The sequence below is a fragment of the Bufo bufo genome, chromosome 9, assembly GCF_905171765.1.
Source record: "Bufo bufo chromosome 9, aBufBuf1.1, whole genome shotgun sequence".
Taxonomy (NCBI): domain Eukaryota; kingdom Metazoa; phylum Chordata; class Amphibia; order Anura; family Bufonidae; genus Bufo; species Bufo bufo.
In genome coordinates this window covers 120,978,551-120,992,703 of record NC_053397.1, presented here as the reverse complement: position 1 = coordinate 120,992,703, position 14,153 = coordinate 120,978,551, and the positions used below count along the sequence as shown (strand labels likewise).

Here is a 14,153-nt window from a genome sequence, read left to right as displayed (position 1 = left end):
ACCATGTAGAAGTCTCGCATACGTATTTAGGTAACATTGTGTAAATCGAGAGGAAAAGTGAATACGTTAATGCAATACCTGATGTTAGCATCGGAGCATCTCGTGCTCCGATGCACTCCCTTGCACAGCAAGATCTTTGTTTACAATACTTGTTTACTTCCGCCCGGCAGTGTTTTCGGTGAAGTCACCAGCTCTGATGGGCGTGCTTTAGCGCTGCCCTAGCCGTTTTACTGGCTAGGGCAGCGCTTAAGCTGCCAATCAGTGCTGGTGACGTCACCGGGCTTCCTGGCAGCCCCATGGAGAGCCTGCATCCGTTGTTCCGTTCCGCGGCCCCGCAAAAATTATAGAGCATGTCCTCTTCTTGTCCGCAAACGCTGACAAGAATAGGTATTCTCTATATAGCACCGGCTATGAGCGGTCCGCAAAATGCGGAAAGCACACTGCCAGTATCCGTGCTTTGCGGACCCGCAAAACCCTTACGGTCCCGTGAATGTAGCCTTAAACAGATGCCTCATCTGTTCACCAGAGTTCCGTTGTAAAAAAAAATACTATAATATTTTTTTTTTTACTGGACTGTGCAGGATATAAGAATGTGGTGTGCTGCGCTGCATTTTTGAATCTTCTTTTCTTTTCTTTTTCTTCTTCTAACTTGTACATCAAACAGAGGTATAAAACATGATGTGAACCCACCCTTAGGCCTCATGCACACGACCGTTGTTGTTTTGCAGTCTGTTTTTCACAGATCCGTTGTTTTCTGTATCTGAGGGTTTATTTTCTCTGATTTAAGTCCTCTTCCGTTCTTCCACAAAACATATCCATATGGTTTCCGTATGCAATCCATTTTTTGCGGATCGTAAATAGTAACTTAATCACCAAACACATGAGCAATATGAGCTGGGCATAGAATTTCTACAGTATGGATCCGCAAAATACGGATGTGTGCGTTGCGTATTTTTTGCGGATCCATTGACTTTAATGTGGCCTTGGCCTGTGATTTGCGGACCATAATAGGACATGCACTACTTTTGTGCGGAACGGAAATATTGAAACAGAATGCACATGGAGTACCTTCTGTTGTTTTTGAAAACCCATTGAAGTGAATGGTTCCGCATACGGTCCACACAAAAAAAACCTGAACGGAAGCGGAAAGAAAATACGTTCTTGTGTATGAGCCCTTACTTTGACAAAAGAGGTCTGTTATTTTTCTAGAGCAGCTGAAAACTCAGAGAACATTGAGATAGTAGCTCCCTTATATTTTAAGTTCAGGGATGTGTTGAGCTGCATCTTCACCCTTACTACTGATCAGGCAGGTCAACTTGGATCTTGGTGGTGTTCCATTAGGTGGTGACCTGTCCTCGAGAAGCATATCATTTACCCGCTTTTCCATAAAGTCTAGTAGGACATTTTTAATAACAATCTATTCCAAAGTTGCTTCATTTCTCATTTTAGATGCATTGGAACAATAAAACTGGTTGTGAACGTGTACATAGCCTTTGACTTACTCCTGATCGTCTCCATTTTGGGCCGGGGTTAGGGTTTAATGGAGCGACAAGGTGTTTTGTTTGTGTGTTTTTTTTGTTTTTTTTTCTGGTTTCTTATTACAGGCAGTCTCCTCCAGCCAGTTAAAGGTTTGTATTTACAGTAAATTATATTTTAATATATTTCACCATGAAAAGTTAGTTTTAATTTATTTACTTTCTGTTACAAAAAAGCTCCAGTTGCATGATATTCACATTTCCTTATACCAGTGGCCCCTGGGATGTTTAATCTGTATAGTAATATGCACATCCACCTACTGAGCTGGATGAGCATAGTCGCACATACTCTGTTCCATGCTTCAACTGCCACCAACCTTATCTCCTTTTAGAAGCTGTGACCGTTACAGGGATAGAGCTGCAGCAGAAAGTACATGAGGAGCTCTTTGTGATGTACCTGTCTGGTTCTACATTTCTTAAATATAGTCATGTACTATATAATGTCTTTTACATGAATCATGGCATGGCAGATAATAAGGGTTTTCCCATTTAATCTGTTCATGGTAGAGACCATGTGGTGGTCAGAGATAAAGAAACTGAGCTGCTGTGGTTCCTAATATATGTACGGTAAATAGTATCTACAGAAACAGACATTTCTGTAACTCCTGCCAGCCTGGTAGCTACATAAGATCTTTGTCATGAATGGCTGAGATACGAATACATCATTATTTTTCTTTTGTTACTGTAAATTGTTTTTATAAACGAAAAAATGTAAATATCTGTATATATTTTTATTTATTAATTACCCTGAATTGTTTTTATGTGTTGCAGATTAAAGAACTAGAACCTCTTTTGTGTCACAAGAATAATCCTTCCCGGCTTATCTGGACTTCATCTAGTAATGCCAGAAAGTCTGCTTTCAGTCTCTCAGACTATCAGCATTGTCAAGGACAGGAATCTTACAGCTCCTCGAAATATGCTACTGACTTGCTTAGTGTTGCTTTAAATACACATTACAACAAAAAGGTTAGTTCAGTTTGTTTTTCAAGAGGTTGCTCACCTTTAGGGGGCCTTTCTGCTAGAGTAGACCATCCCAAGTGGCCAGACCTGTAGAGGGAAGCATTCTTACCTCCCCCCTGCCACTGCCTCACTTCAGTCACTCTTGTCAACATCCTATTTGACACTGGTCATGTGGAGTGCTGCAACAATTGACTGGCATGCATTGGTGACAGCGGTCTATGTGACCCGTCAAAGTAGATTTTGACGTGTGGAGACTGGAGTGAGACAGCAGGAGACAGAAAGTAGTAGCAGGAATCAGGTAACTATACTTCCCTCAGCAGGTCTGGACAAGTGGAAGAGAGGTGGGGTGGACGCCTGGCAGAAAGCCTTCACTCTTTCCACTCCTACCCATCCTTCCCCCTGAAGGTGAACTACCCTTTTAAGATTACTTTAAGGTTTTCTTTCCGGGGTATGTGGTTAAAATTTAGCTCTTGATGAAGGTAAAGCCACTGTACATGTATTGTACTTAAAAGGGTTTTTGGGAAGAAATCATTGATATATGGGTGTCAAAATATGACAATGCAAAGAAAATTTTATCAATAGTAATCCCTTAGGGACCAGGCCATTTTATTTATTTATTTTATTTTTGTGTTTATGGGGTACTGCAGGTCAGTGAAATTGCAGTGATAACAAATTTTTGCAGTTTTTATTATGTTTACTACTTGTAAAGAAAACATTTTATTTTTATTACTATATTCTGACATCTATAACCTTTTATAATTCTGTCAACACAGCTATGTGAGGGCTTATTTTTAAGCAGCCAGCTGTAGTTTTTATTTGGCACAATTGTTTTGGGGTACATATGAGTTTTTGATCCTTTTTTGTTCATTTTTCTTTTGAGCAAGGTGACCAAAAATGTGGCATCACATATTTTATTTTTCCCATTACCACTTTCAGCATGCAGGAAAAATATTTTAATAGTTCGCACAGTTTTAGAAGCAGATGTTTATTTTTTTGAAAATTGGAGAAGGGGATAATTTCCTTTTTTTATTTTTTTATTAACCACTTCATGACCACCCATAGACTATAAACGTCCTATGGGTGGTTGTTTATCTCTGAATGGACGTTTTAGAAGGTGTCCCTGCCTTCTAGATCGCTATGCGCTTCCTGTCCTGGCTCGATGGTCATGTGACTGCCGGGGCCAGGAGAGTGCAGGAGCTGTCGGGTCTTCCATAGACTACAATCAGCCCTGCACTGATTCCAGGCCAATTCCTGACTGATAGCAACCCATTCTTTCATAATCACTTCTTGGAGTTTGTCAGAATTAGTGGGTTTTTGTTTGTCCACCCGCCTCTTGAGGATTGACCACAAGTTCTCAATGGGATTAAGATCTGGGGAGTTTCCAGGCCATGGACCCAAAATGTCAACGTTTTGGTCCCCGAGACACTTAGTTATCACTTTTGCCTTATGGCACGGTGCTCCATCGTGCTGGAAAATGCATTGTTCTTCACCAAACTTGTTGGATTGTTGGAAGAAGTTGCTGTTGGAGGGTGTTTTGGTACCATTCTCTATTCATTGCTGTGTTTTTGGGCAAAATTGTGAGTGAGCCCACTCCCTTGGATGAGAAGCAACCCCACACATGAATGGTCTCAGGATGCTTTACTGTTGGCATGACACAGGACTGATGGTAGCGCTCACCTTTTCTTCTCCGGACAAGCCTTTTTCCTGATGCCCCAAACAATCGGAAAGAGGCTTCATCGGAGAATATGACTTTGCCCCAGTCCTCAGCAGTCCATTCACCATATTTTCTGCAGAAGATCAATCTGTCCCTGATGTTTTTTTTGGAGAGAAGTGGCTTCTTTGCTGCCCTTCTTGACACCAGGTCATCTTCCAAAAGTCTTCGCCTCACTGTGCGTGCAGATGCGCTCACACCTGCCTGTTGCCATTCCTGAGCAAGCTCTGCACTGGTGGCACTCCGATCCCGCAGCTGAATCCTCTTTAGGAGACGATCCTGGCGCTTGCTGGACTTTCTTGGACACCCTGAAGCTTTCTTAACAAGAATTGAACCTCTTTCCTTGAAGTTCTTGATGATCCTATAAATTGTTAATTGAGGTGCAATCTTAGTAGCCACAATATCCTTGCCTGTGAAGCCATTTTTATGCAACGCAATGATGGCTGCAGGCGTTTCTTTGCAGGTCACCATGGTTAACAATGGAAGAACAATGATTTCAAGCATCACCCTCCTTTTAACAGGTCAAGTCTGCCATTTTAACCCAATCAGCCTGACATAATGATCTCCAGCCTTGTGCTCGTCAACATTCTCACCTGAGTTAACAAGACTATCAAACTGTCACCTCATCCTGCAAAAAATGAGATCCTACCTAAGACAATCGGTAAAAAAATAAAAAAAAAGCTATGGCTCTCAGACTATGAAGACCCTAAAACATCATTATTATTATTTTTTGTTTCAAAAATGCTATTGTTGTGTAAAACTTAAATAAGAAAAAGTATACGTATTAGGTATTGGCACATCTGTAACAATCTGCTTTATAAAAATGTCACATGACCTAACCCCTCAGGTGAATGCTGTAAAAATAAATAAAATAAAAACTGTGCTAAAACTTCAAATTTTTTGGTCACCTTGCCCCATAAAGTGTAATATTTTTTTTTTTCAAAAATGCTTTATTATGTAAAATTCAAACAAACAAAGTAGACATATTTGATATCATTGGGTCTGTAACAACCTGCTCTATAAAAATAGCAGTCAGATGAATGTTGTAAAAAATAAAAACAGCGCCAAAACAGACTTTTTTTGGTTACCTTGCCTGACAAATTAAAAATCATATGTACCCCAAAATAGTGCCAATAAAACTGGCACCTTATCTCCTAGTTTCCAAAATGGCGTCACTTTTTGGAAGTTTCTACTGTAAGTGTGCATCAGGGGGTGCTTCAAATGGGACATGACATCTAAAAACCAGTTCAGCAAAATCTGCCTTCCAAAAACCATATGGCGCTCCTTTTCTTCTGTGCCCTTACATCAGTTTACGACTACATATGGGGTGTTTCTGTAAACCGCAGAATCGGGGTAATAAATTAGGAGTTTTGTTTGGCTATTATCCCTCGATTTTGTTAAAGAAAAAAATGGATTAAAATGGGAAAATCTGCCAAAAAAGTGACACTTTGAAATTTCATCTCCATTTCCCTTTTAATTCTTGTGGAACACCTAAAGGATTAACAGTTTGTAAAATCAGTTTTGAGTAACTTGAGGGGTGTAATTTCTACAGTAGGGTTTCCACTATGTAAGCCCCACAAAGGGACTTCAGACCTGAACTGATCCTTAAAAAGTGGGTTTTGAAAATTGTCTTCTAATGCCTTAAAATTGTCTTCTAATGCCCTAAAAAAAATTTTTAATGACATTTACAAAATGATGTCAACATAAAGTAGACATATAGGGAATTTTAAGTAATAAATATTTTGAGGTTATGGGGATTTTTTTCATCAATAAAAGTGAAATATATTGACTCAAATTTATGACTGTCATGAAGTACAATGTGTCATGAGAAAACAATCTCAGAATAGCTTGGCTAAATAAGTGTTCCAAAGCGATTACCACATAAGTGACACATGTCAGATTTGCAAAATTAGGCCTAGTTAGGAAGGGAGTAAATGGCCCGGTCTAGAAGAGGTTAATTAAAAAAAAAAATCTATAATTTTCAGTCTCCTTGGGGGACTTGTACCATAGGCTGCAATAGATTACTATTGCAGTCTATAGGATTTTGACTGGCTGCCCATCAAGCATGCCATAGACACGACTTAGCAGGCAGGCGTGGGAGCCTTCACAAGGCCTCAGGCTGTCATGGCAACCAATTACTTCCTTACGTAAGATGCTGACAGTTCAATGCAGTACAATACAGAATATAAAACTAAAAAAAGTGAAAAAAGTGTTTTTTAATTATAAAAAATAAAAGTTTCAAGCAAAGAAAAAGTCCTTTCGAAATATAATTTATTTTTATTTTTTTAAAGAAACAGACATATTGGGTCCCTATAAAAATGTCACATGATCTACCACCTCAGGTAAACGCCATAAAGAAATTAACTGCAAATACAAGCTCTTTTTTTTAATCACCTTACACCACATAAATTATAATACCAATCAAAAAGAGATGTGTACCCCAAAATAGTACTAATAAAACATCACCCCATCTTGCAAAAAATGAGCCCCCTACATAAGACAGTCGCCCAAAAAATTTAAATATGGCTTTCAGAAAATGGAGATGCTAAAACATATTTTTTTTTTAAATGCTTTTATTGTGTAAAACTGAAATAAATGTAAAAAGTAGACATATTGGGTATTGCATATTGGGTATTGCCGAATCCATAATGACCTGCTTTATAAAAATATCATATGATTTACCCCTTTAATGTGAATTCTGTAAAAAAATAAAATAAAATAAAAAATTATATAAAAACTGGGCAAAAACAATTGTTGGTCACTTTGCCCCATTGAGTGTAATATTGAGTGATCAAAAAATATAAAAAATAATACCTATCAAAACGTCTCTTTTTCCGCCAAAAATAAGCCCCAAGTCAATCTGCATAAAAATAAAAGAAATGCAGCTTTCAGAAAATAAAGACACAAACCGCCCCCTCGCCGTGTTGATTGACAGGGCCAGCCGTGATCTCCTCCTCCGGCCGGCCCTGTCAGTAATTCAAAAATCGCGCGCCTCTGGTCATTCGGCGCAGGCGCTCTGAGATGAGGAGGCTCGTCTCCTCAGCACTCCCTCAGTGCGCCTGCGCCGATGACATCACCGAAAGAGAAGAAGTCATTGGCGCAGGCGCACTGAGGGAGTGCTGAGGAGACGAGCCTCCTCATCTCAGAGCGCCTGCGCCGAATGACTAGAGGCGCGCGATTTTTGAATTACTGACAGGGCCGGCCGGAGGAGGAGATCACGGCTGGCCCTGTCAATCAACACGGCGAGGGGGCGGATTTCTGCTGCGGCTACCAGCAAGTAGACGCCCTACTTGCTGGTAGAGCCCTGATTTGCATATTATAAAACTTCGTTTTATAAAGAATCGGCCGCATGAAAGTAAGTAAGACTATTATATTCTCCTATATCGCGCTATGAGGAATCTAACTATCCAAAAAAAAAAAAAAGAGTTTTGTGGGGTGACAGAAACCCTTTAAGGTTTTAAAATCACAGAAAACCCTGTTAAATGACATGTCACCTATAATTATTTTTTCTGCCAATTAAAACTGGATGATTAACTTTTTCTTATGTCTTTTATTTATTCTATTTTCTGTACATGATTATGGAGGCAGCCATCTTGACCGAGTTGTTCACAGCATTTAAAAATTTGGCAGCCACATTGGCATTAGACTTAAAGGGACTCATTGCCTTCTATGGGAGCTTTGTGACATGTTCGTTGATCTGTGCAGTCATTGTATGGGGGCGGGGAGTAGGTAAGCTGTGTCCATGTATCTGCAAAAGTGTTCTCTTTCATTTTAATCCTGCCTCTGATGAGGCTTAGTGGCATGTGTGAAAATTACAGAATTCTTAAAGGATCCTTTTTGAAAAATAAAATTAAAAAAATGAGAGGCCCAGTACTGAGACCCAAACCATTCGCAAAAAAAAAAAGAGAAAAAAGCCCTTACACAGAGTGCTGTCTCCTTGCTATGTAGGCGCTTCTTTCTCCTCACTGTAGTAATCGATTGAAGTCTCAGTCTCATTGATCAGAACCTTTGATGTCACTATGACATATTAAAAGTTTTGCCCAGGTACTCTTTATACAATGAATTAGGGGTCGGCGATATAAACTATATACGATATTATCGCCATAAATTTGGGCAACTATATAGATTTTAGCTATATCGCCATATTGCGATAGATGACCACAGAGCGGTAGTGAATTGAAGAAGCTTCTCACTCACCACTTCGTGGCCTCCCGACTCTGCACCACTCTGCACTGGCCAGGGCCCTGCGTGCACACATAGTCAGTGCGCTGGCTGACACTGTGTGTGACGTCAGGTCCCTCCCAGTGCATGCTGGGAAGACACTGTCCGTCTACTGCGGACTCCATCAGCCAGCCGCGCACCCTGCAGGAAAGGTAGGTATATTAGCAGGGTACCGAATCTACCGGGGGGTGGATGGCTATGGCATGGGGCTGATGGTGCTGGCTGGGGAACATGATGGTGGCAATGGCATGGGGATGATGGCGCTGGCTTGGTGACATGATGGTGGCAATGGCATGGGGCTGATGGCGTTGGCTGGGGGACATGAATGATGGCAATTAGGGATCGACCGATTATCGGCCGATATTGAGGATTTTGAACGTTATCGGTATCGGCATCTATTTTGCCGATATTCCGATAACGTATTGGGAACACAGAACGCGCTGCTCTCAGCGCGTTCTGTGTTCCCTCCGCAGCACAGGGGAGAAGGAAGCAGCGTCTCCTCTCCCTGTGATGCCGCCAATAACAGGAGAGGAGACAAGAGGAGGGGAGGGGCTGTGGCATGGGGATGATGGCGCTGGCTTGGTGACATGATGGTGGCAATGGCATGGGGCTGATGGCGTTGGCTGGGGGACATGAATGATGGCAATTAGGGATCGACCGATTATCGGCCGATATTGAGGATTTTGAACGTTATCGGTATCGGCATCTATTTTGCCGATATTCCGATAACGTATTGGGAACACAGAACGCGCTGCTCTCAGCGCGTTCTGTGTTCCCTCCGCAGCACAGGGGAGAAGGAAGCAGTGTCTCCTCCCCCTGTGATGCCGCCAATAGCAGGAGAGGAGACAAGAGGAGGGGAGGGGCTGTGGCCGCTGCGCCACCAATGAAGATGAGTCTTTCATTAATTCATATACAGGAGGCGGGAGCTGGCTGCAGAATCACATAGCCGGCTCCCGACCTCTATGAACGGCAGCTGCGGTCCGCAGTAGTTAACCCCTTAGGTGCCGCGGATCGCAGCTACCGTTCATAGGGGTCGGGAGCCGGCTATGTGATTCTGCAGCCAGCTCCCGCCTCCTGTATATGAATGAGAGACTTATGTTCATTGGTGGCGCGGTGCGCCCCCCCAAGCCCCCTAGTATTAATCATTGGTGGCGCAGTGCGCCCCCCACCCCCATCCCAATAGTAAAAACATTGGTGGCGCAGTGCGCCCCCCCCCCCAGTATTAATCATTGGTGGCAGTGGCCACAGGATCCCCTCTCCCCTGCTCCTCCGATCGGAGCCCCAGCAGTGTAAGCCTGGGGCTCCGATCGGTTACCATGGCAGCCAGGACGCTACTGAAGCCCTGGCTGCCATGTTCAGCTCCCTGCTGCTGTGTGCACAGAGCAGCAGGGACAGTGTGAGGTCTTATTCACCCTGATAGAGATCTATCAGGGTGACTAGGACAAGGGTTCTAGTCCCTAAGGGGGCTAAAAGTTAGTAAAAAAATAAACACAAAAATATTAAGTATAAATGAAAAAGATTTTCAAAAAAAATAAAATAATAATACACGTTAACAATAAACCTTAATTTTCAGCAGATTTGTGTAGGAAAATTTTTTTTTTCCTCTAAAATAAAAATACCCAGAATATCGGTATAAATTATCGGCTATCGGCCTGAAAGTTGACAAATTATCGGTATCGGCCCTAAAAAATCAATATCGGTCGATCCCTAATGGCAATGGCATAGTGCTGATGGTGCTGGCTGGAGGACATGGATGATGATGGCCATGTAATTTTGTATACATACAGAAGAAAATAATATAGCGTTATATTGCACATGCTTCAAATTATATTGCGATATAGATTTTAGGCCATATCGCCCAGCCCTACAATGAATTATTTTCTGATAACACTTTTCCCTTAACCCCTTCCCAACATGTGACATAATAGTATGTTACAGAAAAAACTGGTCACCATCCCTAAATGCACGTTGACTGGATCAAGACGGCTGCTCTGCTCAGCAGCCAGCCATCTTAACTAAGGGCCCAGGGTGCTTTTACCAGCACCCTGCAGCCCCAATGTTGCTATCACAAAAGCCACTTGAGGGAGCTGCAGGTGGGCTTACATAGGGGTGATTGGTCCTGAACCAGTAACCCCCGAAGTCAGGCAGATGATACCAGTGTTTGGCATCCCCTGCCAGTACTGCGATTGGCTGGTACGATGTTCCAGCCAGTGGCAGCACTACAGCAGCAGGGGGAACAGGAAGAATCCCATTCTAGCTCATGACTGCATGCAGAGAGGGTTTTGTGTGGTTCGTTGGCTGGCTGGGACTTCTGGTGCACCACCACAGCACTTTTCAGTGTTCTCCTGTTTCTGTGAAAAGAAGAACATTGCAGTGACTTATTTATTTTTTGCTCATGTGCTGCAGTTCCAGTTCCTTAATGCATCCCAATCTCTTCTCCCCCCCCCCCCCCCCCCCCCCGTCAATCTTCGGCAGTGTTTCCGTGACCGTTTTATTTGTCATGTTTTTTTTTTTTTGTTTTGTTCTTCAGCTGTGCACCAGTTTTTCCGTGTGCGAGCTGTGACGGCCAAGCGCTGATCAGTGTGTACGTGTGCTCAGATTAGTAGCTTGGGGTGTCTCTCTAGATAGATCTAGTACTTCTTTTTTTTTTTTATATAGAGTTCACATGAACACTATAAGCACATCCACTCTAGGCGTCTGCACATCATAAAAACAAGTTCGGTTAGTCTGACAACTTTTTTCATTCGTAACATGTGCTGCTTTAGGCTACTTTCACACTGGCGTTTTGAATTTCGTTTGTGAGATCCGTTTCAGGGATCTCACAAATGGTTCAAAACGGATCAGCTCAGCCCCAATGCATTCTGAATGGATAAGGATCCGTTCAGAATGCATCAGTTTGGCTCCATTCCGCTCTGAATGCGGACACCAAAACGCTGCTTGCAGCGTTTTGGTGTCCGCCTGGCGATGCGGAGCCAAACAGATCCGTCCTGACTTATAATGTAAGTCAATGGGGACTGATACATTTCACTGATCCGTTTTGACTTAGACTTTTTTTTAAAAGAATAATGCAAACGGATCCGTTCTGAACGGATACAAGCGTTTGCATTATAGGTGCGGATCCGTCTGTGCAGATACCAGACGGATCCGCACCTAACGCAGGTGTGAAAGTAGCGTTACTTGGGATATTATATTCGGTCTCATTTTACTGTGTAAAGTCCCTTAAAGGGGTTGTCTGGGAAATCCTTGGTTTCAGAGGGGGTTATCCAACTCCTATAATGCCCCCAAAATGCCCGGACCCCTTTCGCTGTGGTTTGGGAATCTAAAAAACATGGATACTGGCTGTGTGCATCCGGCATTTTCCCTTGGGCAGGTCCCACAGCATGTTACAAATGCCTATTGTCCGTAAAACTGACAAGAATAGGACATGTTATATATTTTTTGCCAGGCCATGGACATACAGATAGGGACATGGCATCTGCCTTCTGGGGTAGATGTACTACAGGATGAGAATCTAGGTAAAGCATGTGTTTTTGTTCTTTACAGGGTTTGTATTCCAGTGTGGTATGTCCTGGTCTTGTTATGACAAATCTTACCTATGGGATCTTGCCATCGTTCTTCTGGACATTAATCATGCCAGTTATGTGGTTGGTAAGTGCATATTATTTAATGGTTTTGCGAAGGTAATCGATGCCGAAAGAGCAAAATGTTCGCTTTTGGAATTACATATTCTGAAGGTCCATATATGTGTAGGTGAAAATGAGCACATATTAGAAGTAAAATACAGTTGTTGTTTTTTGTTTTTTCAACTCTCCTCTATTGTACCTGTTATAAAAACCATACAAAATCTGCTCCCTGCTTCTCCGTTTTGACTCCCTTCAATAGTCTTCTGTTCCCTCGTCCTGTAAACATGTGAACGAATGGGAGTTACATGTACCACTTCTGCTGGTGATTGGCCTCAACAGTAATGTGCTGCTTAGTGACACTTCTTTATTGAGGCCAGTTATTTGCCGCAACAACACACTTAACCGCCATCTGTCCCGGAAGTCTACAGGACTGGGATTGGAAGGCCAGTGAAGAGCCCTGGAACGGAGCATGTTTTTTTCACAGGTGCAGCAAGCTGTGGTTGAAATTTCAAAATGTAAAAATAGCTGGACAACACCTTTTTAAAGCTTACAACCCCTTAATCACACTATAGAACGACCTATAAATGTCCTAATGGTAAAAACATGATGTAATTGTTATCTTTTAATGTAAATCAGTATATAAATGTAATTGTGTACACCTGTAACAATAATAATAATAATAATATACTTATTAATTGTATTAGTACACGTGGCAAGTTAAAGGGAATCTGTCATGAGGAAATTCGCTGTTAACCCAGGCACAATGCCTTGTGGGGCTGGCTCATACCTTTCAATTAGCAATCTCTTGCTTCATTCTGGACAAAAAAAGTACTTTTAATCCATATACAAATGAGCAGTTAAAGGGGTTGTATCACTTCAACAAATAGCATTCTGTAGAGAAAAGTAATACAAGCCATTTACCAATTTATTGTGATTGTCCGTATTGCCTCCTTTGCTGGTTTGATTTATTTTTCCATCACATTATCCACTGCTTGTTTCCATGGTTACGACCATCCTGCAATCCAGCAGTGGTGGCTGTGCTTGCACATTATAGAAAAAAAGTTCCAGACTGTGTGCTCTCACGGTCCTGGCCACCAGAGAGGCCGACACTTTTTCCTATAGTGTGCAAGGATGGCCACCACTAATGGATTGCAGGGTGGTCGTAACCATGGAAACGAGCAGTGTATAATGTCATGGAAAAATTAATCCAGCCAGCAAAGAAAGCAATATGGATAATAATCAGTTAGTAAGTGGCTTCTATAAACTATCACTAAATGATAAATGCTACTTCATGAAGTGACACAACCCCATTTAAGTTCTCTAAGTATTAACATGGCCAGGTTCCTGCATGATGTTCTCACCTGGCCCTGCCAATCAAGAAGCAGAGGAAGGGTCTGGCAGAGGAATGAAGAGGAGCAAAGGTGTGTAGAGTGGCTTGAGACCACCTTCGGCCAGTTACTGCAAATTTGCATATTGTTAAAAGTATTTAATTCTCCAGAATTTAAAGGGACGCTGACAGGCCGTTAGAGCATATAAAGTGACATATATTCTTCTATTGGTCTTAATATGCTTAATTAAACTATACCATTATCACCCCTCGCTGCCTTTCCGTTACTTATAAAAAGTGTTTTTATCAATATGCAAATTACCTTACTTTGTGCCCAAGGGGCTGTCCCTCATTCGGTTCTGTACCCAGCCGCGCCCCAACTGCCATCTCCTAGTGCCGCCCCGCTCATTAATATTCACTGCACTGGGTGGCTTTTTTTTCTCCCGATGCGGCAAAATCCCGCGCTTGCCCAGTACTATCTTCTACTGGAGCTGGAGGGTGCCGGGGACCTTATCCGGCTCTGGCACGGAGAAACAAGATGAAGCTGATGCAGTCACAGCGAAGGTGGCGTGGTTACCGTGACTTGAAGCAAGGAGGCCGCTGCCTCCATGACTTCAAGCATGTGTGGAGAAGCACGCCGGGCAGGGAATAAAATAATGTTTTCAGTACTTTTGCTGCATCTGCCTTCAGGAAGAAAGGCATAATCCGGAACAGGCTGCTGGCGGCTTGGGATGGTTTTGGGATGTGACAGGTTCCCTTTAGGAAGTTATAAACAT

At 42.4% G+C, this 14,153-nt stretch overlaps 1 protein-coding gene across 4 annotated transcripts in view; it reads left to right on the top strand.

The window, feature by feature from the left end:
• Positions 1-14,153, top strand: part of HSD17B7 (hydroxysteroid 17-beta dehydrogenase 7) — a 169,648-nt gene that overhangs the window by 137,698 nt on the left and 17,797 nt on the right. For 3 of the 4 annotated variants that reach the window (XM_040407786.1, XM_040407785.1, XM_040407784.1), the window contains 2 exons: positions 2,307-2,501; positions 11,971-12,075. In XM_040407786.1, the coding sequence (XP_040263720.1) occupies positions 2,307-2,501; positions 11,971-12,075 (300 nt within the window). Of the gene's footprint in view, positions 1-2,306; positions 2,502-11,970; positions 12,076-14,153 lie in introns of those variants that run through there. The other variant, XM_040407787.1, reaches the window with a different exon arrangement.